Source organism: Pelodiscus sinensis, chromosome 11 (genome assembly GCF_052426305.1).
Source record: "Pelodiscus sinensis isolate ZL-2025 chromosome 11, ASM5242630v1, whole genome shotgun sequence".
Taxonomy (NCBI): domain Eukaryota; kingdom Metazoa; phylum Chordata; order Testudines; family Trionychidae; genus Pelodiscus; species Pelodiscus sinensis.
In genome coordinates, this window is record NC_143062.1 from 6,183,599 (window position 1) to 6,206,327 (window position 22,729).

The 22,729-nt window shown below is 52.4% G+C and overlaps 1 protein-coding gene across 3 annotated transcripts in view; it reads left to right on the plus strand.

The window, feature by feature from the left end:
* FANCD2 (FA complementation group D2) overlaps positions 1-22,729 on the plus strand; it is a 93,796-nt gene that overhangs the window by 65,473 nt on the left and 5,594 nt on the right. For all 3 annotated transcript variants that reach the window (XM_075939570.2, XM_075939567.2, XM_075939565.2), the window contains exons 27-41: positions 601-702; positions 3,285-3,397; positions 4,422-4,568; positions 6,428-6,544; positions 9,268-9,396; positions 9,537-9,655; positions 10,843-10,956; positions 12,779-12,906; positions 14,685-14,784; positions 15,575-15,697; positions 16,626-16,719; positions 18,607-18,678; positions 19,787-19,825; positions 20,399-20,473; positions 21,068-21,142. In XM_075939570.2, the coding sequence (XP_075795685.1) occupies positions 601-702; positions 3,285-3,397; positions 4,422-4,568; positions 6,428-6,544; positions 9,268-9,396; positions 9,537-9,655; positions 10,843-10,956; positions 12,779-12,906; positions 14,685-14,784; positions 15,575-15,697; positions 16,626-16,719; positions 18,607-18,678; positions 19,787-19,825; positions 20,399-20,473; positions 21,068-21,142 (1,547 nt within the window). The remainder of the gene's footprint in view (positions 1-600; positions 703-3,284; positions 3,398-4,421; positions 4,569-6,427; positions 6,545-9,267; positions 9,397-9,536; positions 9,656-10,842; positions 10,957-12,778; positions 12,907-14,684; positions 14,785-15,574; positions 15,698-16,625; positions 16,720-18,606; positions 18,679-19,786; positions 19,826-20,398; positions 20,474-21,067; positions 21,143-22,729) is intronic.

Here is a 22,729-nt window from a genome sequence, read left to right on the forward strand (position 1 = left end):
GCTCTCGGGAGGGGACCTCTCTACTTATCAAGTGCTTTGTAGAGCTAGTCTCTGAATTATGTCTCCTGTGAACTTCTGCCCTGTTCCCAGCAGCCTTCAGGAAGTGTTGGCACCAGTGGAGGGTGATAGATACTCCAGTGGGCCAGTTCATAGCCCTGCCAAGAAGTAATAGCATCTCACCGCTGCATTATAAGCTCTATTTGTAACTCTCTGGACAAAGTGCTCTTGGTGGAGTATGCAAACCCGAGCCCTTCTGAGCTACTTCAGCAACACAGAGAGGTAGTCATGGCCCCAGGGGCATATCCTGAAGCAAGAGTGTTCTCTTTGGTGGCCTTCCTACCAGCCCCCACCGTAAGGGGCATGCGGGAAGTTGTCCTGGTCAGTCTTGTTTGGCACTTGGCAGAAAGAGAGCCCTTTTGGCCAGGCCATGAGTTAGAGCAGCCCTGATGGTGCTTACCTTCCAGAAAACCTGAAACTATGGGGCTCAAAGATAAGGCACTGAGCATAGGAGCAGGGGCGTCTCCCATGGAAATCTAGCTGGCTCGTATTGTTCGTGTGAAGAACTGAATTCGCTGACTTGCTGCCCTCTGGCTCTTTCAGCAAGCCCTGGCTATGTACCTCCCCCTGCTATCTTTGACTGTGAAGCTCTGGAAGCAGCAGCATCCATCAGTGCTGTTGGGCCAGCTAAAAAGAAGAAAACAGGTAGAGGACATTTTTTCCAAAATACTGGTACAGTTTTCAGGCAGATTCAGCAGAATTGCAACCCTAGGAGCAGGGAATGGTCAGGCTGGGTCTGTGCAGCCAGTGTCTGGTCTCTAACAGTGGCCAGCACCAGATGCTCGAGAGGAGGGTGCAGGAAACCTTGCAATAGGTGGTTATGGGATAACCTGCCTTTAGCAGAAGCTTCCCAGTAGTTGGAGGTCTGCTTCAGCCTGGGGTTTGTGTCTTTCCAACCCTTACGGTATAGTATTTCCTGGAGTGCTTCTGAGCATTCCCACTGGTGTGAGGTGGTGCTCCTAACACTGTTGTGCAGATCTGTCTTGGAGAGCTGTGTCTGGGGGGGAGAGATCTCACAAGGGTGACCTCAGTGCCCTATTCTGTGTGTGGGAGGGCATCCTGACCTCCTCAGCCCCTCTGCCACCATCACCGAGTACTACTGGATCATGCCTCTCAGTCCTCAGGCTAATTCTTGGCAGGTCTAGTTCTTTCTTTCTCGGGTCATTGCTAGAGTTTCTGTTTGTTCCATGGAGTGTAGATTAGCATAGTCTGGGGCACATTCCTGCATCCATGAGCCCTGAGGCCATGCTGGGCCCTGAGCCCTGCAGGAGCTTCAAACGTGTCTGGCTCTGGGATAACACCTGATGGATGCCTGCGTCAGGTGACCCGTGCCTGGGAGAGAGACTCTAGCACAATTTGCTGCCCTTGCAGTCCCCACATGAGAAGGGACTGTGGTCCCTTGGGGTCGAACACTCGCACAATGCTCTTGGAGAGCTGATTATTGTGTCTCAGGTGTTGGTGCAAGAGCTGTCACCACAGGGAAAGCCTTGGAAAGCTTCCCCCAGCAAATGCCATCAGGCCTTGCTGGCTCATGTCGAGTTACAAAGGAGCACTAGCAACCTGCCTTTCAAGGCCACTGCCCAGCCCTTACTGCCATCCACTCCTTAGCCTGTGACAGGAGGGCCCGTCCCTATCTGAGGCTCTGCAGGCAAAATCCCACCCTGGAATAAAAAGTGAATCAGTGCTGGCCTTCTTCCTTGTCTGTGTCTGCTCCCATGCCGAGATGACAGCAGTATTGGAGCCGGATTCCTTGCTGCTCCTCAGCTCAGCCTGCAGCATTGGCTTCCAGAGAGCAGTTTGACACCCTACCAAATTCCACCATGACTTCAAGCCTCCCTCCCCCACCTCCACCCGGCAGCCCTCATCTCCCCCTTTTACAGCCACTGGCTCGCTGTTTCCTGCTCCTCAAGAAGATTCTATTGCTGGCAAGTGGGGAGGCAGGAAATGTTTGGGCACCACTGGTCTAAGTCTGCATGCATCACAGATTGGGAAACACTGGTCTAGCCAATCCCCAGAGGGTTGATCCGGCCTGCCTTTAAAAACCTCCAGTGGTGGAGACTCCACAACCTCCCTAGGCAATTTATTCCAGTGCTTAACCACCCTGACAGGAAGCTTTTCCCAACGTCCAACCTAACCTTCCTTTGCTACAATTTAAGCCCATTGTTCCTTGTCTTATCCTCGTAACAACCTTTTATGTACTTGAAGACTGTTCTTGTGCCCCTCCCAGTCTCCAGATTAAACAAACCCGTTTTTTCCGTCTTTCTTCACACGCCGTATTTTCTAGACCTCTTCTCTGCACTTTCTCCAATTTGACCTGATCTTTCCTAAAACATGATACCCAGAACTGGACACAATACTCCAACTGAGGCCTGGTCAGCGCAGAGCAGAGCAGAAGAATGGCTTCTCGTGTCTTGTTCACAGAGGGATGCAGTCTAGACATACCCCCTGTGTCCTTGCAACAGGGGCACACTCTTGACTTGAATTTAGCTTGACTAGTGTGGTCCACGTCTGCTCAGGGAAGCTACAAGCTGTTACTTTGCAGCCTAGAAATGGAGGTGATTCTCTGTTTGAGCCAACAGTAACAGACTCTCTCAGTCGTGCGTTTTTGCAGTCTGGAAAACCTTTTACGTGTAACCTCTCGGGATCAACCTTGGCCAGTAGGGATGTTTGGCAGCTGCATCGGCTCACAGTTATGCTGTGAAGGGTAAACCTCTCTTTCCTCAGCTCACAGATTCCAGGCTCAATGCCCTCCTCGTTGTTAGAGAGCACCTAGCCTCTTGGGACTGAAATCCTATGAAAGTTCATGGCTTCACCTTATGAGCCTCTCTCTCCGCTCTTCTACAGCATCACCCTTCCCTGACCCTTTCCTCCTTCGGCATGGTGATTTCTGAGATGGGGTGACTAGTCTGGAACCCATAACTCCAGGGGAGGCATTGCTACTGATTTATAGAATTGTACCGCAGAATGGTTCATTGTGGATAATACAAACATGGGGCTCAATTAAACAAAGAAGTTTAAGGGGGAAAGTTGGTTGGAGGAGTGCCTCTGATGTCCTGGGCACTGCAGTTTCAAGCTGTGGCCATGGCTATGTCCAATATAGCCTTTGGGTAGTGCTTTGTCGGCTGCTTTCCTGAGTCTGCCTTCCTGCCCCCGTCAGTGGCCTGGCTGAGCCTCGCAGAGCTCAGGGCTGGGCCTGGCCTATGGTTGTAAAACCGTTTCTCTTCCAGGAGGAAAAACCCCAAAATCTGAAGAGAGCAAAGACTCCTCTGCAGACCACTCCCAAGGCGAGGAGAACCCTGAGGGAAATCAGCCCGGAGCTGAGCCCACCCAGCTGGAGAAGGTAGCATTGGTTGGGAGAGAAACAGAAAGCCGGGAGTGGGCCTCTTCCTAGGGACAGAAATCTCCGCGCTGCTTTCTGACGTGCTCCGCCCATCTGAGCGTGGAAAGTTGGTGGCGCTTCGAGTGCCCGCTGCACATTTCTGCTCTTGTGCTGCCCTGACCAGCGAGCTGAGACCGCGGAGCCTTCCGGTAGCACTTGAGCAGATTCTAAAGATGTGGCAATAGAAGGGTGCAGGGCTGTTGCCACCTCAGTTCCTTTCAGCCCCCACAGCAAAAGAATGTGAACTCTCCGAGCCATACCTAGAGCAGGGCCTTTTGGCCTTTGACACTAGCGTGGCTGCCACCAGATCTGTTGACCAGTTGAAGAGTGTCTTGCCTCAGATCCCTGGGTTCCGGTGGGAGACATTCCAGCACTGGAGAGTAACATGTGCTTGTTTGATACGTAGGATGCCCAGCACTGTCTGTTTAGAGGCAGACCTGACACTTGTACCCGAGACCTAATCGTTTCCTAAACAGTCGCCTTCCTCTTCCACACCACTTGTCGCTCGTTGTCGTCGGGCAGCGAGTCCACTGAGCGTTTTTCTCTGGCCAAAGAGCCATAGAAGCTGGAGGTGTCAGAGCTCTCTTGGATGATCTTGTCAGTCTTCCTGGGGTGAAGGGAGGCACTGTGCAGTGCTTTATTCAGTTCAGAGTGGTGGTGTTTCCCCCACTTCCGCCAGAGACAATTCCTCGCCTTCTCTGCCAAGACTAGCCTGCTGCTCCACATGGGCACCGACGTGGAGACAGAATATGGGAGAAGCGTCCTACTGAGCTGGGATCATTTAGGGGAAGTGGAGGGGAGCTGACGTGTGCTGGAGCAAATCTTGCACTCGAGGGAGGGGTGCCTCTGGCTGTTGTCACGCTGCACCCAGCAATGCAGGGGCCTGTGTTGTAGGACCAGTGTCATTACATGTAGGGTTCTTCACCAAAGCACACGTGTAGGCTTTGGTTTTATTCTGCTGCTCACAGCGCCACTCTCATTTCAGGACCCTGCTGAAAAAAAGTCAGGGATACCATCCGTGCCACTGCAGAGTTACCGTGCATTCTTCCGAGAACTAGACCTCGAGGTGTTCAACATCTTGCACTGCGGACTGCTGACCAAATCTATTTTGGACTCCGAGATGCACACGGAGGTAAGTGTGACAGAGTAAACTTGTGCCAAGGGGGGCCAGAAGGCTGTTGCAGAGCTGTAACAGGTTCATTCTCACCACGGGCGTGGGAGACTGGCCCTCCTCTGCTTAACTACACGGGGTGAGCACCATCATGGCCTATGCCCAACTGCAGAAAGTCATTGTGCTGCGTCAAGGGAAGGTGTTTGTGTCCCCACAGGAGAAGACAGGCGCCTTAGAAGGTTGTAGGACAGATAGTAACACACTAAGGGTTTGTCTACACTACCCCGCTAGTTCGAACTAGGAGGGTAACGTAGGCATACTGCACTTGCAAATGAAGTCCGGGATTTGAATTTCCCGGGCTTCATTTGCATAAGCGGGGAGCCGTCATTTTTAAAACCCCGCTGGTTCGAACCCCGTGCCGCGCGGCTACACGGGGCTCGAACTAGGTAGTTCGAACTAGGCTTCCTAGTTCGAACTAGGAAGCCTAGTTCGAACTACCTAGTTCGTGCCCCGTGTAGCCGCGCGGCACGGGGTTCGAACCAGCGGGGTCTTAAAAATGGCGGCTCCCCGCTTATGCAAATGAAGCCCGGGAAATTCAAATCCCGGGCTTCATTTGCAAGTGCGGTATGCCTACATTACCCTCCTAGTTCGAACTAGCGGGGTAGTGTAGACATACCCTAACTGTGTGGCAAATAAATATTATTTGCGTGCCTCCAATTGGTGCGCTGTCTTGGGTCTCTTTTGGCTGTGATCTATCCTACTACCCACATGCAACATACTATCCCCTTTGGCACTACTGGGGATTGCAAGTCATAAACCAGATATGCTTTAGTGATGGCACATTACTGATGTCACAACCAAACCATTCTCAGCTCCTGTCAGAACATTGTGTCCACTCAGGTCAGTTTCCCCGATCAGCCATGCAGGGCATATGAGAGGAAAGGGAGAGAAGGCTTTTTCCTAGGGCAGGCATAGTCCATGTCCATGAGGCAGCAGAGGGAAAAACTGGATTGGAGGTGCATTCCCACTGCTGGATGGTGGTTTGCTCCTCACCCCCAGTGCAGTAATGTCAGATGAGTAGACAGAATCAAGTCCAGGACCATTTAGGGAATGAGGTAATACCTGGGAAATCATGATCTTGACATTTGATAGGCCCAACACCCATATCTTGGATTGAAAAACACAAGGCAGAGAAAAGGCCGCACACAAAACTGACCAGCACAAAGACAGACAGAGTTGACGATGGGTCATTGGGATTTATATTTCTCAGTCCATGGAAAAGTCTGAGATAGGGATGTTAAACAATTAATGGGTAAGCATGAGGCTACCTGTTTGCTAACTGCTTAACTGGCCCATTCTAGTTGCATCTGCTAACAGCCAGCTGCACCAGGCCAGAGCAACCCCAGTTGCAGGGGGGGCCAGCATGCTGGGTGGCGGGATCCTGGCCACGGCGGGATCCCCCGGCCGTGGTGGGGTCTGCGGCAAGATCCCACAGCTATAGAGGGGCCAGGCAGCAGGACCTCCGTTAAAACGGTTAACCAATGAAGTGCTAGTCTTTAACCAGTTAACTGTTTTAACATCCCTAGTCTGAGGCTGTTGGCTGCCATGTCCTGAGTGGCCTGTAGCATGACTGGTTAAATTACTTTCAAGTCTTTCCATAAAGATTCAGGGTAAAAATTCATAGTCCTTGAACATGTTAGACTGTCTCTTGGTGGTAAAGCTGCCCAGTGTTTAATGGGGGCTCAGAGGGATCAGCGTTACCCTACATCACCATGTTTAGGTAACCCATCCCATGTACAGCCCAAGACCCTGTGTACCTACATTGGAGGCTGGATAATGGAGAAGGACATACCGAATTATTTTCTTCCTTGACCTTGTAGGCCAGAGAAATTGTACAGTTAGGGCCAGCAGAGCTTGCGTTCCTCCTGGATGATCTTTGCCAAAAGCTGGAGCACATGCTGACACCAGCCGCTGCCAAAAGAGCCCCTTTCTTAAAGGTACGTACCACAGGCAGAGGTGGGGCCAGGTGCTGACTAGCCAGAGGGCTGGAGACTGAAATTCGCCCTCAGGACCAGGGGTCTGCGCTAGGCTTCAGGCCGAGAACACAAGGGTTGGACCGGGCTTGTGCCCGCTTTCCAGACAGGGCTGATTTGGAAAGATGCAGATTTGCAGGGCCCGATCCATCAGCCCCCAAAGGGCAAACTTCTTCTGTTCGCTCAGTCCTACTGGGCACGCGTTTCGGTTTCTGAACCCAGCCACAGAGTCTTCACTGATGTCCTGGCACTGCTGTTGCCAGGCTTCCTTGGACGTATCTGCCCTTTCCTGTGAGGCCCCCGACTGGCCAGATCTGCCCGGGGCTCCTCTGCGCTTGAACAAGCCCTGGAGGCAGTCTTCTCAAGCTGCTGCCCTTTTATTCCCTCTTAACTGCTCTGGGGTCTCACCTTGGTTCTCTCCCATTGAGTGGGTCCCATCGCAGCTGCTGGCACAATGCCCCAGTTTCATGCCTGGTGGTGTCACAGTTACCAGATGGACTGTGCCCCCGAGCCTGCCTGATCTGTCCTAGTGCACCCCTCTTGGTTACACCTCCTCCCAGCTGGGGAGTGGCCGATGAGGCAGGTAGCCCCTCGCTGGTGTGGCAGTGTCTCTCAGAAGCTACATCTACACTGGCATGATTTTCCGGAAAAATTTAAGTTTTCCGTTAAAAGCATTTTTGGAAAATCGCATCTAGATTGGCAGGACGCTTTTCCCCGTGGCCAATCTAGACGCTCTTTTCCGCAAAAAAGCCCCGATCGCCCGAACAGGAGCAGCATAGTATTTCCGCAAAAGCGCTGACAATCTTACATGAGATCGTCAGTGCTTTTGCAGAAATTCAAGAGGCCAGTGTAGACAGCTGGCAAGTTTTTCCGCAAAAGCAGATGATTTTGCAGAAAAACTTGCCAGTCTAGATACAGCCAGAGAGTGGTTGCAGTGTTTCAGTCGAGCGGTGTAACTTTACGCACCGTGCTGCTATGCACATTTCCACAAGATAATGATGATCAGCAGATTGAGCTTTCCACTGGTACCTCACAAGGCATGCTATGTACAGACTGTATCGTACCCGTGGGGCACAGGGTGTCGCCATGGAATCACTCGACAGTGATCCCCTCTGCCAGTCTGCTCAGACTCCGAGCTTACAGTTCTCCAGGGCACCCCTGCTGCCGGCAGGGACTGGGAGCGGCTGGGCCCCCTTGCCTGCAGTGGCTCTCCGCTCCCAAGGACCCTGCAGCTCCTGGCGGAAGGGAGGTGGGAGGACTAAGGTCCACAGAGCCATTCCCTCCTGGAAACACACGGCTCGCCCAGAATAGAGATGGACATTGGCATTCCCGGGTGTGGATTTGTTGTTGGTAGGTGGGGGAGGAGACATTGTGGTGATCTCTTCTCACAGTGCATAGAACACAATCCATAATTCGGGGGGAGAGACTGTAATTGCCCTGACTGGAAGTCCTCTCAGCCGAGGGAATGGGGCACTACCCTGCATTCAGGACCTGACCATTCTAAATCTGCTGCCAAGCTGCAAGCAGGCCAAAGTGCCATTGTCAGGGCTCAACAAATAATGTAATGTACTCACCTGTGGCGAGCAGATTACAACCTGGAAGAGCCAGCGCAGAGTGCAGAACCGCATGGCTGGTGGGCCCTGACCAATGTACTAGCTCTCTGGGCCCTAGTACATCATAAGAACAGCCAGGCTGGGTCAGACCAACGGTCTGTCTAGCCCAGTGTCTGTCTGCCCACAGTGGCCAATGCCAGGTGCCCCAGAGGGAGGGAACACAAGGAATCCTCACATGATCCCTCCCCGGTCACTCATTTCCAGACAGAGGCTAGGGACACCATTCCTACCCATCCTGGCTAATAGCCATTGATGGACCAACCTCCATGAATCTATCTAGCTCTTTTTTGAACCCTGTTAAAGTCCTAGCCTTCACCACATCCTCTGGCAAGGAGGTCCACAGGTTAACACTGCGCTGAGCAAAGAAAAATTTCCTTTTGTTTGTTTTAAACCTGCTACCTATTAATTTCACTTGGTGACCCCCTAGTTCTTATATTGCGGGAATAAGTAAATAACTTTTCCGTATTCACTTTTTCCATGCCAGTCGTGATTTTATAGACCTCTGTCCTATCCCCCCTTAGTCTCCTCTTTTCTAAACTAAACGGTCCAAATCTTTTTAATCTCTCTTCATATGGGACCTGTTCCAAACCCCTCATTATATTTGTTGCCCTTCTCTGAGCCATTGGGAGAGGAAATGTTCTTGTAAGAATGACAAGTTTTCCTTATACAGACCAGAGAATGTCATGCTACCATAGTTAATATAACTGATGTTTGCATTCTGTCCTCCTTCAGACTGCATCTCACTGTTCCTTCACGTGTTTGGCATAGTCTCTCACCTCTTACAGGTTGTGCATTCACAAAAGACGCCATCTCTTCCCCCTCTCACTTGCCCAATAGAATTCAATATTAGAAATGGTACAGTCATTTGGTCTCCTACTTGGTGCTCTCAGTCCCTGTGGCTGAGACTGTCTTGCACCTTGTGAACTGCACCATTGTGTCCTTAGTACTTGCGGAGTGAAACTGCACAATCCCCGTTAGTTGTGTTCTCTCGGTCAGGTGGTGCACTTGTGGCTTACTTTGAGCTCCTTATGTTAAGACTGAGCAAGTCACTTTAAATATTGGGATTTGCTGCAGGGGAAAGGCGGTAGAAACATTGGATTCTCTCATCTGGGTCGGAGGTCGTCTCAAGAAGTTGCCCAGTGTGCAGTGGAGCTGCTGAAACCGCTGTGTGATCATATGGAGAACATGCACAATTACTTCCAGGTCAGAAGGCAGCAAACTTGGTGCTTCACAATTGCCAAGGGTTTCTGATCGGATCTCGTTTAGTTTATGGAAATAGAGGGGCACTGCTGTACCGTACGTCTTGAAATAACATTTCATTAGCAGTTTGTTCTGTGTTCAAGGCACTAGCTACAGAAAACCATGGGGTGGTGGATGGACCACGAGTGAACATTCAGGAGCACCAGCTTATGTCTGCCTGTTACCAACAGCTGCTGCAGGCCTTTCACCTGCTGTTTGCTTGGTGAGTGTAAGGAGTGGTGTCTACAGAGGTGTATGTTTAAAAAAGCCCATTGATTGCTGTCTGTGTGTGTTCCCTCTTCATTGGCGGGCTCCTGTGGCAAACCGCATGTGCAGAACATCTACACATGTTCTATTACAACTGCTGTGCATTCGCTCAAGCTGTGTCTAATTCAAACTACAGAAGGGGTGACGGTGCCACCTGAGCCTGGGAAGGAGCCAGAAGTTACCAATGAACATTGCCGGAGCCACAGTAATATATCTGCAGCCCCCCTCAGCTCCTACCTTTGCCACCCCCGGCACCTGCCTCCTGTCGGCAGCCCCATGATCAACGCTTCCCCTTCTCCTCAGCTTCCACCCTGCTGCAATCAGCTGTTTGGAGGGAGGGGAGAAGGAAGGGCGCGGGCAGGCACATTGGGAAAGGGGCGGTGTGGGGGCAGGGCCTGGGGCAGAGCAGTGAGCACATCCTGGTGCAGTGCAAAGTTGGTGTCTGTCGCTCCAGTCCCAGAGTCGGCCCCAATGCAAACAGCCACATACTGACTTCTTCAGAAGTCCCACTGGTTGGCCACACTGCTACAGAGTTACCTGTAAGGTCTTGGATTGGAGCCAGAAGAGGTAGGACAGCTGTATGCTTTCCAATCTGCTTAAACATCTGAGAGTAGCTGAGACAGTCAGTTTGGCATGCACTAAAATATAAGTGATTAATGACAAACTTGAATAGTCCCCTAAAATATTTGAATGGGATTTCCAAGAGGGGGTGGGGGTGTGGGGGGGGTGTTGTTTTTCAATAAATCCCATCTTCTGAAGCTCTTAGTTTAGGTTCTGAAGGAATGCCCTTTCTCATGCCAGGGGTACGCTCTGTGAGGCAGTGCCCACTGGACACCACCACGCTCATTGAGGCAAGGGTGTGAACTTTCACTGACCAGTTTTGTGTGTGTGTAAGTGTAATGCTTTTTGTGGCCTAAAAAGGCTAAAGCAATTTCATGTGACCCAAGTTCTTGTTTTTTTCAAGGATTCTCTCTTCTCTTCTGTTCCCATTGCTAGGACAGAGTTGCACACTTTTAATTTTCTTCTTGAAAATGGATTTCAAAGAGCTCCGTATCTTAGCCGCTGTGTCACTGACATTCATTTCTTCCCCTCTTCCAGTTTGTCATATTGATGACGTTCTGGGGCTCTTCTCTTTTTCCTCAGGAGTGGATTTTCTCAACGTGAAAATAGTGACTTGCTGAGGTCAGCCCTCAAGATTCTTGCAGACAGACTAAAGCCTGGAGAGACAGAATTTCTTCTTCTTGAGGATCTAATCAGGTAGGGTCAATGAAGGCAACAGTGCTGCAGCTTCAGAACTGTCACAGGAATAACATTCAAATGTTTCCTACATTTCCTGTAGGCGTTCCGCACAAGTGTGTGACAGACGAAACCAAGTCAGGGTCCCTGAGATTTTTAGGAAACGGGGCTTGATGCTCAGGGACAGCATAAATACACACACAGGTCTTGAAAGGGGAGGCACCTGAGCTCTATGAAATACTTGGAAACAGAGCCGAGAGCACCAGTCTGAGATGTTCTGAGAAGGCAGCGAAGGGTGCCTTGGTTAGAGGAGGGGCTTGAGAGCGTGTGTGTGAATCTCTTCTGGGTGCACACTCTTGGTCAAAAAGCAAACGGGGGGGGGGGGGGGGTACAGGACTAGGGAGGTGGCAAAATAATGCTGCAAATTATTATAATTCTGCAGACCAGGGTCTCTGGGCTGCTCTTCTCTCTAGTGTCGCAGAGACAGGTCGGTGCCACATGCTCTGGCCACTCCACACCTGCTGTTACTTGCTGCCAGAGTCTGCCTGGGCAGCAGCAGGCAGAAGTCAGTCCTACTGCATGCTCCCTACGCTTTTCTGCTTTAGCTTTTTCTGCCCAGTTTTTGGGCAGTGGGTTCAACTATCTTGATGTGCCTCCTCCTACTGGGGTGATTAAACCTTCAGAGTTTTAACCCTCCCTGAGCCTCCTCTGCCCCTTACAGGCATGGCCACGCAACCAGGAGAGCACTGCATCAAACTTGTGCTCCACTTGTCAGGCAGCTTTCCCAGGCTTGGCAGACATTGTGTCCAGCCCGCACCCAGCCTTCCGTCCCTGATACAGTTAGGTCCTGGGGCTACAAGTCGGGCTGACAAGCGGAGTCCTTACCCACTAAGGCAGCAATGACTCCAACTGGGCAAAACAGACCAGGAACCCCAGTGCAGAAAAGGGAGCAGCTCCATGGTGTGTCAGAGCTCTACCATCCCTTCTCTGCCCCCCTTGCATGCCCCTGACTCTGAGACAGGCCAGCAAGTTGGGAATGGTCCTTCCTTGGGCAGGGGGCTGGACATGATGACCTTCTGAGGTCTCTTCCAGCTCTAGGATTCTAAGAAGCCTCATTCCACCAGGGAATTCTCTGCTGAGTTCTGTCTGAAAATCTTCCCCCGTTGTGTCACAGTGTTGGAGAATCTGGCCCTACAAATCAAAAGGATGCCCTCATTTGAAAATGCCGTATTCAATTCTAGTCACTCCACCTCAAAAGGACGTAGCAGATCTAGAAGGAGTCCAGAGGCAAGCCATGAGAATGATTAGGAGCTAGTGATATTGAGAAGGCTTGTTCTGTTTTGACAAAGGAGAGAGAAGATGATCCAGGTACAGGACAGAGACGGGAAGGCAGATCAGCTGGTACTACCTCCTAGTTCTTATGATACAAGAACAAGGGGGAGAGTTAATTAATTTAAAAGTCAACACATTTGAAACTGATAAAAAGCCAATGTGGTTTATGCTGCTTGTGGAACTCCTTGCCACTGGCTAACAGGGAGACCTGGAGTGCGGTAGGGTTCAGCAGAAGGAATAAAAATTCATGTGGGAGAACAGCCCCAGTAACTTAAGATAAAGTGAGTTTTAATCCCCGTGCCTGACACAGCCTCAGACTGGCTGAGACTACATAGACCCTTCCTTTGTGGGCCAGGTTTTCCAGTATTGAAGCTTCCAGTGCTGATCATCATTGGAGAGAGGATGCCAGGCTAGCAGGGTTTCTGGGCTGGCACGGCCTCTCTCTCTCTGTGCATGTACATGATAATGCCTTATCTACAGTGTCTTCCTCCTTTCCTTCCCTGTCCTGCAGCGAGAGTTTTCACTACCTGCTGAATTTCCAGCACAGTGTCCCCAGTTTCCAAGGGGCACTCACCCTCACCCAGCTCCTGATGGTCATTGCTGAAAAACCTGTGGCCAGCTGGAAAAAAGAGAAAATAGGTAACGTGTGCAGAACTGCTGTTCCTGGACAGGGTCTCATGCCATCCTTTATCTGTAAGACTTCAGCTCTGCATGTAGAACTTGCCGTAGGGACGAAGTCTCAGCAGGCTGTCTAGAAAACTCACTCACGTGAGTAACGCTAAATGTGTGGCAAGCTCTTTCCCATCTGCTTTGTTATACGTCAGTCACACAACACAACGGACAGCTCCAGTAGGAGTTGGGTCAGGAGCAATGAAGGCTCAAATGCCAGATGGCTGAGGCGCAGCATCTAACATGATTAACTCAGGCCTGTTCTACACACAGAGTTAATTCTGAACTCCTTTGGTTAAGGGGGTAATTGATACAACTACTGGTGTCAGCCATTATAAAGGTGTTGTAACTACAGCCTTTTTACATAAGTGAATGAGGCTAAGCCAGAAAGGTATAACTGCATCCCAGTGGGGGGCTGTTCCACTTTGACCCTTTTGGTTTCTGGCTCCACACAGCACAGTGATAGAAAAGCGCTAGACAAGCCTTACTAGAGCAAGAGAAGCCGCTCTTGCCAGCTGATTAGCGTTCCCTTGCTAAGGGGGCAGCAGCCATGCGGGCTGAAAGATCTTTTTACAAGGAAGCTTGCTGGCCTGCATTTCCCAGACTCTGCTGAAACTGAGAGTTCTCTCAGCAGGCCCCAGCTCTAAAGTCTTGCATGCTAATGGTGTCTGTCTGGGATCCCCGAAACTGTCCAGAACTGTGCAGTCACATGTACTCTGCCATGGAGAGTGTTCCCAACGGCCCTTCCCCCAGAACAACTCAGTCACATTTGAGGGGAGGGTGGGGGGACTGACTCTGTGATTCGAGGCTACAATTACAGCAAATCAGTCGAATCTCCCTCCCTGCCGGGCGGTTGGGCAAGGTGTGCCAGCCGCAGTCAGATGCATCTGTCTGTCTAGAGCAGGAGCGGGGAGCCGCTTCTGGGCCAGGGGCCACTGACCCACAGGAAAAACAGCCGGGGCCACACACAAGTGAGAAGCACTAAATAAAGCCCCTCGCTGACCAGGCAACCAAGCAAGGAGAAGAAAACCGCACAAATGTGGCTCACAAGTGAGAAGCTGGAAAAAAGACTCACCCCGGTCCCTCAAGCTTCAGCCCCACGGGGTGACAATGGAGGGGAGGCACCGAGGCTCAGGACTTGCCACAGGGTCGGGATTAACTTTGGGGGGGGGCCTGAGGCAATGGGAGTGGCAGGAAGGGTGGTGCCTGCAAGAAGCACCTCCCTGCAGTGCCAGGGCCACGTCCTCCCCCTGCCAAGCAAAGCCTGGATCTGGCTGCAGCTTGCCTTGATCAAACCCTCAAGGCTTAGGGCTTCCCCCTCCCCTCGTATGCTGGAGCACCAGTGCCAGCTTGAGACACCGGGAACGTTCGCCTGTCATTGGCACGTCGCTTTGAGTGCATACTCGTGTCAGCACTGGAGAACCTCCCTTGGGGGGTGACACTTAGCCCCAGCAGCGGGAAAAACTGGTTCCTGGCTCCACAAGCCGGAGGGAGGAAAGGAACCCTGCGGGAGCATTCTCAGATGGGACTGGCCAAAGCGAGGTGACTGATGAGAAGCACTGTGCCTGGCCAGGAACTCACGAGGCTCGTATGTCAGTCTCGTTAGTGTGGCGAGTAATGATCTCTAAGGAGTCTTTGGCAGGTGCCCAGCAGAGAAGTGGAATCGCGCCACAATTAGACGCGTTCAAGAGCTTTGTCTTGTGCGCGACGGCCAGGACTGTGCTCACCCGACTGATTATCTTCCCCAGCTTCCCTTGCCAAACGGTTCCTCTGCCAGTCGTGGGTGCAGCCTGGTGGCATGCGAGAGAAGGGGAGCCAGTTCGGGGATGCACTGCATGCTCTGCTCTGGTAAGCGCTTGCTGCTCTGCAGCGACTTGGCTGCTGAGAGCAAAACTGACGTCTTTCGTATTGTAGTGAGCAGGGGATAAAAATCAGCCTTATGTGGGTACTGCTATTGCAAGCTTCACTCTGAAGAGGCATCCATCTGCATAAACCATGCAGCTGCAGCGCCAGGCCTAGAACTCTGTACTTACGCCTCCAGAAACACTTGAGTTAAAGGAAGAACTTTGTTAGACCTCAGCTATAGAAAGACCCCCCAAAGCCGTATGCTTTTTCTACACTGACTTGTCAGTACAGTCCTGTGTGTGTGTGTGTGAGAGAGAGTGAGTGAGAGTGTGTGCGTGTGCATCTTGGCAGTAGTGTAGTATGATCCTGCCTCTGTTAAGGACAGTGGTAAAAAACTTAACTGAGACCAGTGGGAGCGGGACAAACCACAACAAATAACTTGATATTTTTGCTTAATCCCAACCTATTTCTTCAGGTGTAGCTGCCATGTCAGTTTAAGGAGTTCTGACTCTGGAAGGCTGTAACCAGATTCTGATGAGCTAGCAACAAAAGAAAGGCAGGCAGGCAGGCACAGGTTCACGTCAGTGATTTTCAGTGACATGTAGCTCAGGGACAGTTTGATGAATTTCCCTCAGACTTTACAGGATTGTTCTCCTCTGCAATCAGAATAGCTCCTGCAGTCTCCAGGCCCAACCGGTTTTCCAAGCCAAGGGCATAGGGTAGAGGGAGGTCTGGAATGGGTTTTGTAATGGAAGCGACTGTGCTGACTTACTGTCCTGACGTTCGGTCTCAGTGTATACATGGAGCACACAGACAACATCTTGAAAGCTGTGGAAGAGATCTCCAGTGTCGGAGTCCCAGAGCTGATGAATTCTGCTAAAGATGGATATTCTGCTACCTACCCCACGCTGACCAGGTAATAACATCCACAGAGACCTGCACAATAGCACTTGCTGCCGTCGGATGGCCAGCTCGCTTATTGGCTGCTCTCTCTTGTCTGATGTTAAGGGTTCAGGCTAGTAATGTTGACACATGGGGGGAACTGCTGGGCACTTTCTTAGCAGTGCATGTTACAGCTGCCCCGGGTCCGCTAGAGCAGTGACACAGTTCCACAAAGAATCAGGAGTTGGATCTCTGCTGCCGCTGTCACCATAGCTGGACAGCCTTTCATCCCACCACTCGCTCAGCGGCATGCGGGCTGAATGTTGTCTGTGCACAAGGGCAGTCCTCCCTGTGTCTCCAGTGGAGGGGGAGTCCCACATTCTCCAGCACATGTAAGGCGGGCACAGTGCTCTCCCCATATCTCAAGGAGAGAGGCCACAGCTGGCCCCTTGCTACAGGCACCCCCATTAAGTGTAGTCAGAGCCTGGAGTTCTTAGCCCTGAAAGAACCGCTCTTCAAAAAGTTCCTCCTTGGCTTTGCCCCCAGAGTTAGAGATGGAGCTTTCGCTTTGATGTGAGCCAGAAGGGTCTCGGGCAGTCAGGGTTTGCCCAGGGCCGTGCATGGTGCGCGCTGAGTCTTTGCGGTCCGAATCGTGAATGGCATTTGGGCATGGGCACGTCTTCCGTTGCCTACATGTGCAGTCCGGAAGGTTACAGTGTACTTGTGCCAATCTGGAAAGCCCTTGCGGTGGTTCCTCTCCTGCCACTCTGTTGCCTGTACCCAGCACTCAGCCCTGAGTTGCAGTGCTTCAGTGCACCTACATGACTACTCCACTGCTTTTGCCTGACAAATGGTTTGTCCAGCCCAGCTGCCCTCTGGAGTTTTCAGCCTGCTCAGGGAGTAAGCGCTCCCTGCAGATGCACAAACAGTCTTTAATCGGCTCTTGGCTTTTTCCTCTCCAGGCAGACATTTCCAGTTTTCTTCCAAGTGATGATGGCTCAACTGGAGAATTCAGTGAGAAGCATTCCTGCTGGGACGCCATCAGACTCGAGGGAGGTAGGCCAGCAAATGCAGCTGAGATCTCCAGGAGGGATTTACACAGCCCAAGCCAGGAAATTGCAGGAAGGCGCTACAATAATAGTGGCTCAGTACGTTGACCTGGCAGGCAGCCAGAACACTGACACCCAAAATGACCTTTTGAGTATGGTAGTCTGCCAAAACGCCTGCTAGCTAGCCAGCACCCTGGCCAAACTCTGTCTTAATCCAGCAAAAAAGCTCATAGGCCATTCTTACAGGACAGGGGCTGCGTACCAGGAAGTCTGTTGAACGTGAGATCCTCCATGTGCTAATTTGATCCTGGGATGCAGAAATAGGGGGAATCTTGAGTAGGAGTGGAGAAGTTAAAGTACCATTCCTGCTGGTATTGGTGCAACCCCTGATGGAAAAACGTGTCTGGCTCTGGTGCCCACAGTTCAATAATGCTGATGAATTAGGGTTCAGAGGAGGCCACAATAATGGGTAAAGAATTAGGAAACCGGCCTTACAGTGATAGACTTGAGGAGCTTGATATATTTAGCATAAGAGAGAATGCTGAAGGGTGACTGATTCCAATCCATAAATGCATACACAGGGAACAAATATTTAATAAAGGATAGGGCTGTCAAGCGATTAAAACGTTTAATTGCGTGTGCCTCCTCTTTGAAACGCCATGGTGGCGTTTCAATGGGGCAGCACTGCATGGACCCCGGGGATCAGCTGGAGTCCCCACTGACCCCAGGCTCCTTGCAGCGCTGCCCCTTTGAAACACCACGGCGACGTTTCCAAAGGACAGCGCATTAGGAGCCTGGGATCAGCTGGGGATTCCAGCTGATCCCCAGCTCTGCTTGCGCTGCCCCTTTGAAGCGCAGAAGCAGCACTTCAAAGGGGTAGCGCAGCATTAACGCCTGCGATTAATGCGTTAAAAAAAGAACGTGTTAATCCTGTCCTGTGTTGATTGCAGGCGTTCACGCTGGTCAATTGACAGCCCTAATAAAGGGCTCTTCAGTCAGGTGGAAAGAGGCAGAATACACTCCAGAGGCTGGAAGTTGAAACTAGACAAGATCAGGCTCTAAATGAGGCATACGTTGTCAGGAATGAGAGTGAGTAACCACAGAACCTAGATGGTGATTATTTTAAAATCTAGATGGGGCTGTTTTTCAGAAAGCTCTGCTCTAGGAATATTGTGGGGCAGTTCTCTGATCTGTGTGATACAGGAAGTTTGACGGGATAATCCCAGTGTCCGTTCTGGCCTTTGAAAAATCTCTGAAAAGCTGAGAGGCCAGGAAACGGGACAAAACTTAGTAAAACGAAGTGGACTAGCTAGGCCCTGCACTGTCCAGGAGTTAGAAGGAATTAGGGAACAGAGAGTATCTGTTAGGGTCCCGTAGGTGGTTACATGATTAATTCCCAGTGATACTCTGGGCCTGGTAGAGGAGCTTGATTCTTTCCAGATATTGTCTTCTGTGTTTCCATGGGCCACAAGCTTCTCTTGCAGTTCTAGCAAGTGGGGTGAAGGAGGTGGAGGGCGCGTGTCTCAATGGCATGCGGCTGATTGTGTGACTGGGCTCTGCTTGTGAGTGGGAAAAGTACTTTCTCCCCGGCTGTGTCCAGCGCGAGTGGAAAGCACATGTATCTGGTGGTGAGAGTACACGCTGGCAGGTGAGGAGCTAGGATTGCTACGGAGGGTTTTGACTTTCCCAGGTAAATGCTGGTGAAGTCTTTCAAGAGGTAGGATCTCAAGCAGTGCGTCTGGTAAGAACATGCCTGTTCTCCTTGGAACAGCTGTGACGTCCTGGGCTCCTGGCCGCTGTCTGCAGGCACACTGGGCACTCCAGTAGCATGCAGCAATATGAGGGGAACTAGAAAGGCTCTTTAAGGCTGGAATTCTGTGTTGTTACTCCCCAGGTACAGCTAGAGAAGCTGCTGCACTGGAACATGGCCGTGCGGGATTTCCATATCCTTGTTAACTTGGTCAAGGTGAGCACATGCATCTGTCCTTCCTTGCGCATTCCCAGCAGAGTCCACCCACCCAAGTCCTCTGCATAATTCACGGGGCTGTGGATGTTAATAGGCGCCATCGGGTCATTGTTTGCTTGACAATTGCAGGTGTTTGGAGCTATTGTGTTACAGACAGGCACATCAGTGTACAGCCTTGCCGGGTCTCAGGACAACCCTCACGCTGCCCCTCTGCACTTTTAAACTTGTGACAGCCCCGCCCCACGCGGCCACTCAGCATTTTTAAAGGGACACAGCAGAGGCAGCCAGGTTGTGCTGAGACAGACACGCGGACGGGCTGCCGCTGCGGTGTCCCTTTAAAAATGCAGAGGGGCAGTGTGAGGGTGGTCCTGAGACCTGGCAGGGACCATTGAATGAGCGGGGTCTTTGCACACCGGCTCCTCTCTGTCCCTTTAAGTGTGCAGATGGGGGAGTAGTCGATAGTGCAACCAGTAAGTTTGTAGTCGACTACTCAACTACTCCTTCACCTCCCTGAGCTGCATTGAGCAGAGTGGATGCAGTTAGTTTAGAACCCTGAGCCGTTTAAAGTATCCGTTCCAAAGTGCGTTTCTGGCACTTGCCAGCACTGGATTCGTATGTTGTTCTGTTGCCTAGGCCCCTAGCTGGGTTGGGTCTGGAGAAAACTGAGGAACTGCAGATTTGCATCAGCTGCCAACGTCACCACTTCCCTGCTCCCCTCCCTTGTCCCTCTTAGCTCCTTGCCTTAGTGCTCCTGCTGGTAGCCTGTTCACCTGCCCACTGATCCTCGTTTCCTAGCCGGTTCCGGACCTGAGGAGAGCACTTCTCATCCTTAGGCTTGGTTACAGTGTCACTCTCTCTTCCTCTTCTCTGCCACGCCTATGTACCCCCCCACTCTTTCCTAGCCAATGCACAGGCATCTAGCTCCCCTCAGTTCACACGAGACTCCCCTCTTCGATCTGGAGGCAGGTTCCAGCTGAGCCTGGCTTCACACTGCTGCCCCAAATGCTGGGGACACCATCCGCTCAGTGCTAGTTTTTACCTGCTTGCTCTCGCTGTTCCTTCCCTGTCCCAGTGGGGCTGACCTGTCTCTCTCCTTCTCTCCGAGCAGGTGTTTGACAGCAGGCCTGTGCTCAGCGTCTGCCTGAAGGTGAGTGAGAACTCAGGCTGTGCGAATGGCAGCCTGGCTGCTGGGTCAGGTGGGTGGGCGCAGTGAGAGAATCCCCCTGCTGTGCTAGGCCAGGCAGCAGGCCTGCCTCTAGCTGATGCTCTAGGGCTCCCTGCCCTCCTTCATGCCCAGAAGTCCGTTGGCAGTCTGCTTACCCAGCCTCTGCTGCCTGTGGCATCCCACCCGCCGAACAAGTACAGAGCGGCCCAGCCAAGGGAGCAGCGTGTGGCCCTCTGTGGCCCTCTCTCCAGCTGGGGCCTCACCGACTGGCTGTGTCATTGCCGCGTACTTCTTATTGGCTTCCTAGCCCCTCTGCATGCCTCCAAAGCGCCTAGTCTTGTGTGCAGTTGGTTTTCAGTGGGGCACCCCAGGAAAGAGAGATCCAAACTGGCCCGTAAGCAGGAGAGGTCTGTGATGGCCTTTGCCCTAAGAGAGGGAACCTTTCCCTGCTTCCCTGAACTCCCTGCTAGTATGGAATTGCCCTGGGCTCATCCAAAGAGGAGCTGTACGTTTGCTTGGTGCACAGTGTATTGCATGGTCTTTCTGCACTCACAGCATGGCCGCCTCTTTGTGGAAGCCTTCCTGAAGCTCGCCATGCCTCTCTTGGACCACAGCTTTAAGCAGCACAGGGTAAGACTTACAGAGCGCAGAGCCTGCCCGAAATCCACCTGGAAGTTGTAGTAAGAGCGGAGTGCCCAGCATGTCAGTCGAGCCGTCTCCAGAGGGCAGGAGCATGGATCCTAGTTAGAATGGCTGCAGCCTCCTGGCCCAGTGCAGACGTGGGACAAGCCCTCTCTTCACTTCACTGTGAGCAGGCTCAGAGCTCGGGGCGTTACAGACCACCCGGGCTGCTCTGGGCCTGCTGTGGCCTTTCAGCCAGTGACTGTAGCTGCACGTGGAAAGCCAATTGTCTCCAGGCAACGGGGCCCTATAGGGGCAGGGATGTGCACGAGAACAGTTAGCTCACGGTGTCGGGCTGGCCTCGGCTGCCGTGCTGGGCTTTGTGTGGAGTGATGTCGCTGAGGTGCACCTGGTGAGCAGGCGCTCATTGTCTCTGCACAGAGTCGAGCTGCCTTCGGGCTGCGTGTCTAGCGTGGAGTGGGGAGAGTGCAGCGCTGGGAGGGATGATTGGACAGCCCTTGTTCTTGCTCCTTTCTGAGGGGAGCAAATTCTTACGGGTTTGAAAATGCAGCTCCAGTGACTCTTGGGTCCTTTTCATCACAGGAAGATGTGCAGAGTTTGCTGAAAACTCTGCAGCTGAGCACCAGACAACTTCATCACATGTGTGGCCATTCAAAGGTAAGGGAACCTCTCGCGTGCACTAGCTTTTGTGTTTGCAAGGCCTTCGCTAGTCAGTGCTGATTTCTCTGTCTCTGGGGTCCCACACAAGACCCCTCACAGGAACGTGCCCAGGATAAAGTCCCTGTCATAGTCTGTGGCTTCTGGATGGTTGACGATTCCCGAGAGCAAAGCTGCTCTGGATGCAGTAAGCACAGGCACCTGCCTACAGACTGTTCTGCATTCCCTTGCCGCAGTCTCAGGGGCTACACTTACTCATCACCAGCCTCCTCTGCTGCCCAGGCCCAGGTGTCTGGGAGAGAGTAATTCCATGGGCAAGTTAGCGATGGAAAGGGGATTTTCAACATTTTCTCCACTATCCACCGAATTGTTCCAGGCTTGCCTGGTTGAGCACCACGGCGTTCACGTTCAGAGAGATTCAGCGCAACCCGTGTCCGACAGCAGCAAATTTCAGCCAAGCTGGGAGCCAGGTGGACAAGGCAGCATGTTCCCCCTGCCAAGCCACAGAGGATGGCACCGTGGAAATTGATTCTTTACATTTCTGGGAATCAAATGACACCCCCTTCACCTTTCTGTCCCTAGCCTGCCTAGGAAAGAGATCGCCAGGCTAGTGAGCTTTCAGACTGCAGGTCTTTGTATGGGGAGCCCAGGACGTAGGCTAGCTGCTTCTCCCACTGTAGGCCTATTCATTATGCCCAGCCACCTCTGGGGCCTCCTCCGAGGTGCTGATTGTGGCAGCAGCCGCCCTAAAGCACTGAAGGATCGAGACCGCGCCCTAACTCCACTGTTGATCAGCTGTGCACCTGCAGCACAAGAGACCCCAGGCTGGGGCCTTCCCCCTCAGGCTTTGTCACCAGTGAAAAGCCGCATGCCGGCACGTCGCAGTAACTGGCTGTGGCATAGTGCAGGGGCCTTGCTGGTGGCTGGGCTTGGGCAGTGGGCGGTGGGTGACCTCCACTGGCGGCTGTTTGTAGCACAGCCCAGCAGGACAGCGGATGAGTCACTAGGCAAGGGTCTCCCAACCTGTCCGACAGGTTGCCTCCCAGGGAGAGAGAGAAAGGGAAGAAGGCAGGGTCCAACCCGGGAAGGGGGGGGGCAGGGCTGGAAGAGAGTCAGTTTCTGTCTGGGAAGCAGGGGAGAAGGAGCTAGGGAGGGGGCTGGGATTGTAGGGCCCAGCCACCCCCCATCTCAAGGGGGGGCCTGAGGCCTCCTAGCCCCAGTTCCTGTAACCAGATTGCATCCGTGCTGTGCTGTATCCTGGAGAGGCAATAAACTCCCTCAACCCTACTTGCTGGCGGAGTCTGTTCGTGTCACTACGGGGGTGCAGGAGAGGGGAACCCCAACACGCTGGCACACCTGGGGCTTCCTTCAGTGGGAGGAGGCGAGTGTGCGCCTCCCGAAGGCTAAAGAGGGGAGGAGGTCTAAACTCAAAGGTCCTGCAGCCACTGGGAACGAACGCTTGCCCTGTAGGACTCTGGACGTGCTTGGCCTCCCTGCTGCTGGCTGTAGCCTGCATTAACAAGCAGATTCTTTGTCCCCTGGGCAGGATCTCGCCTGCTTGCGGCTTGGCATCTTGCTCAGCCAGCA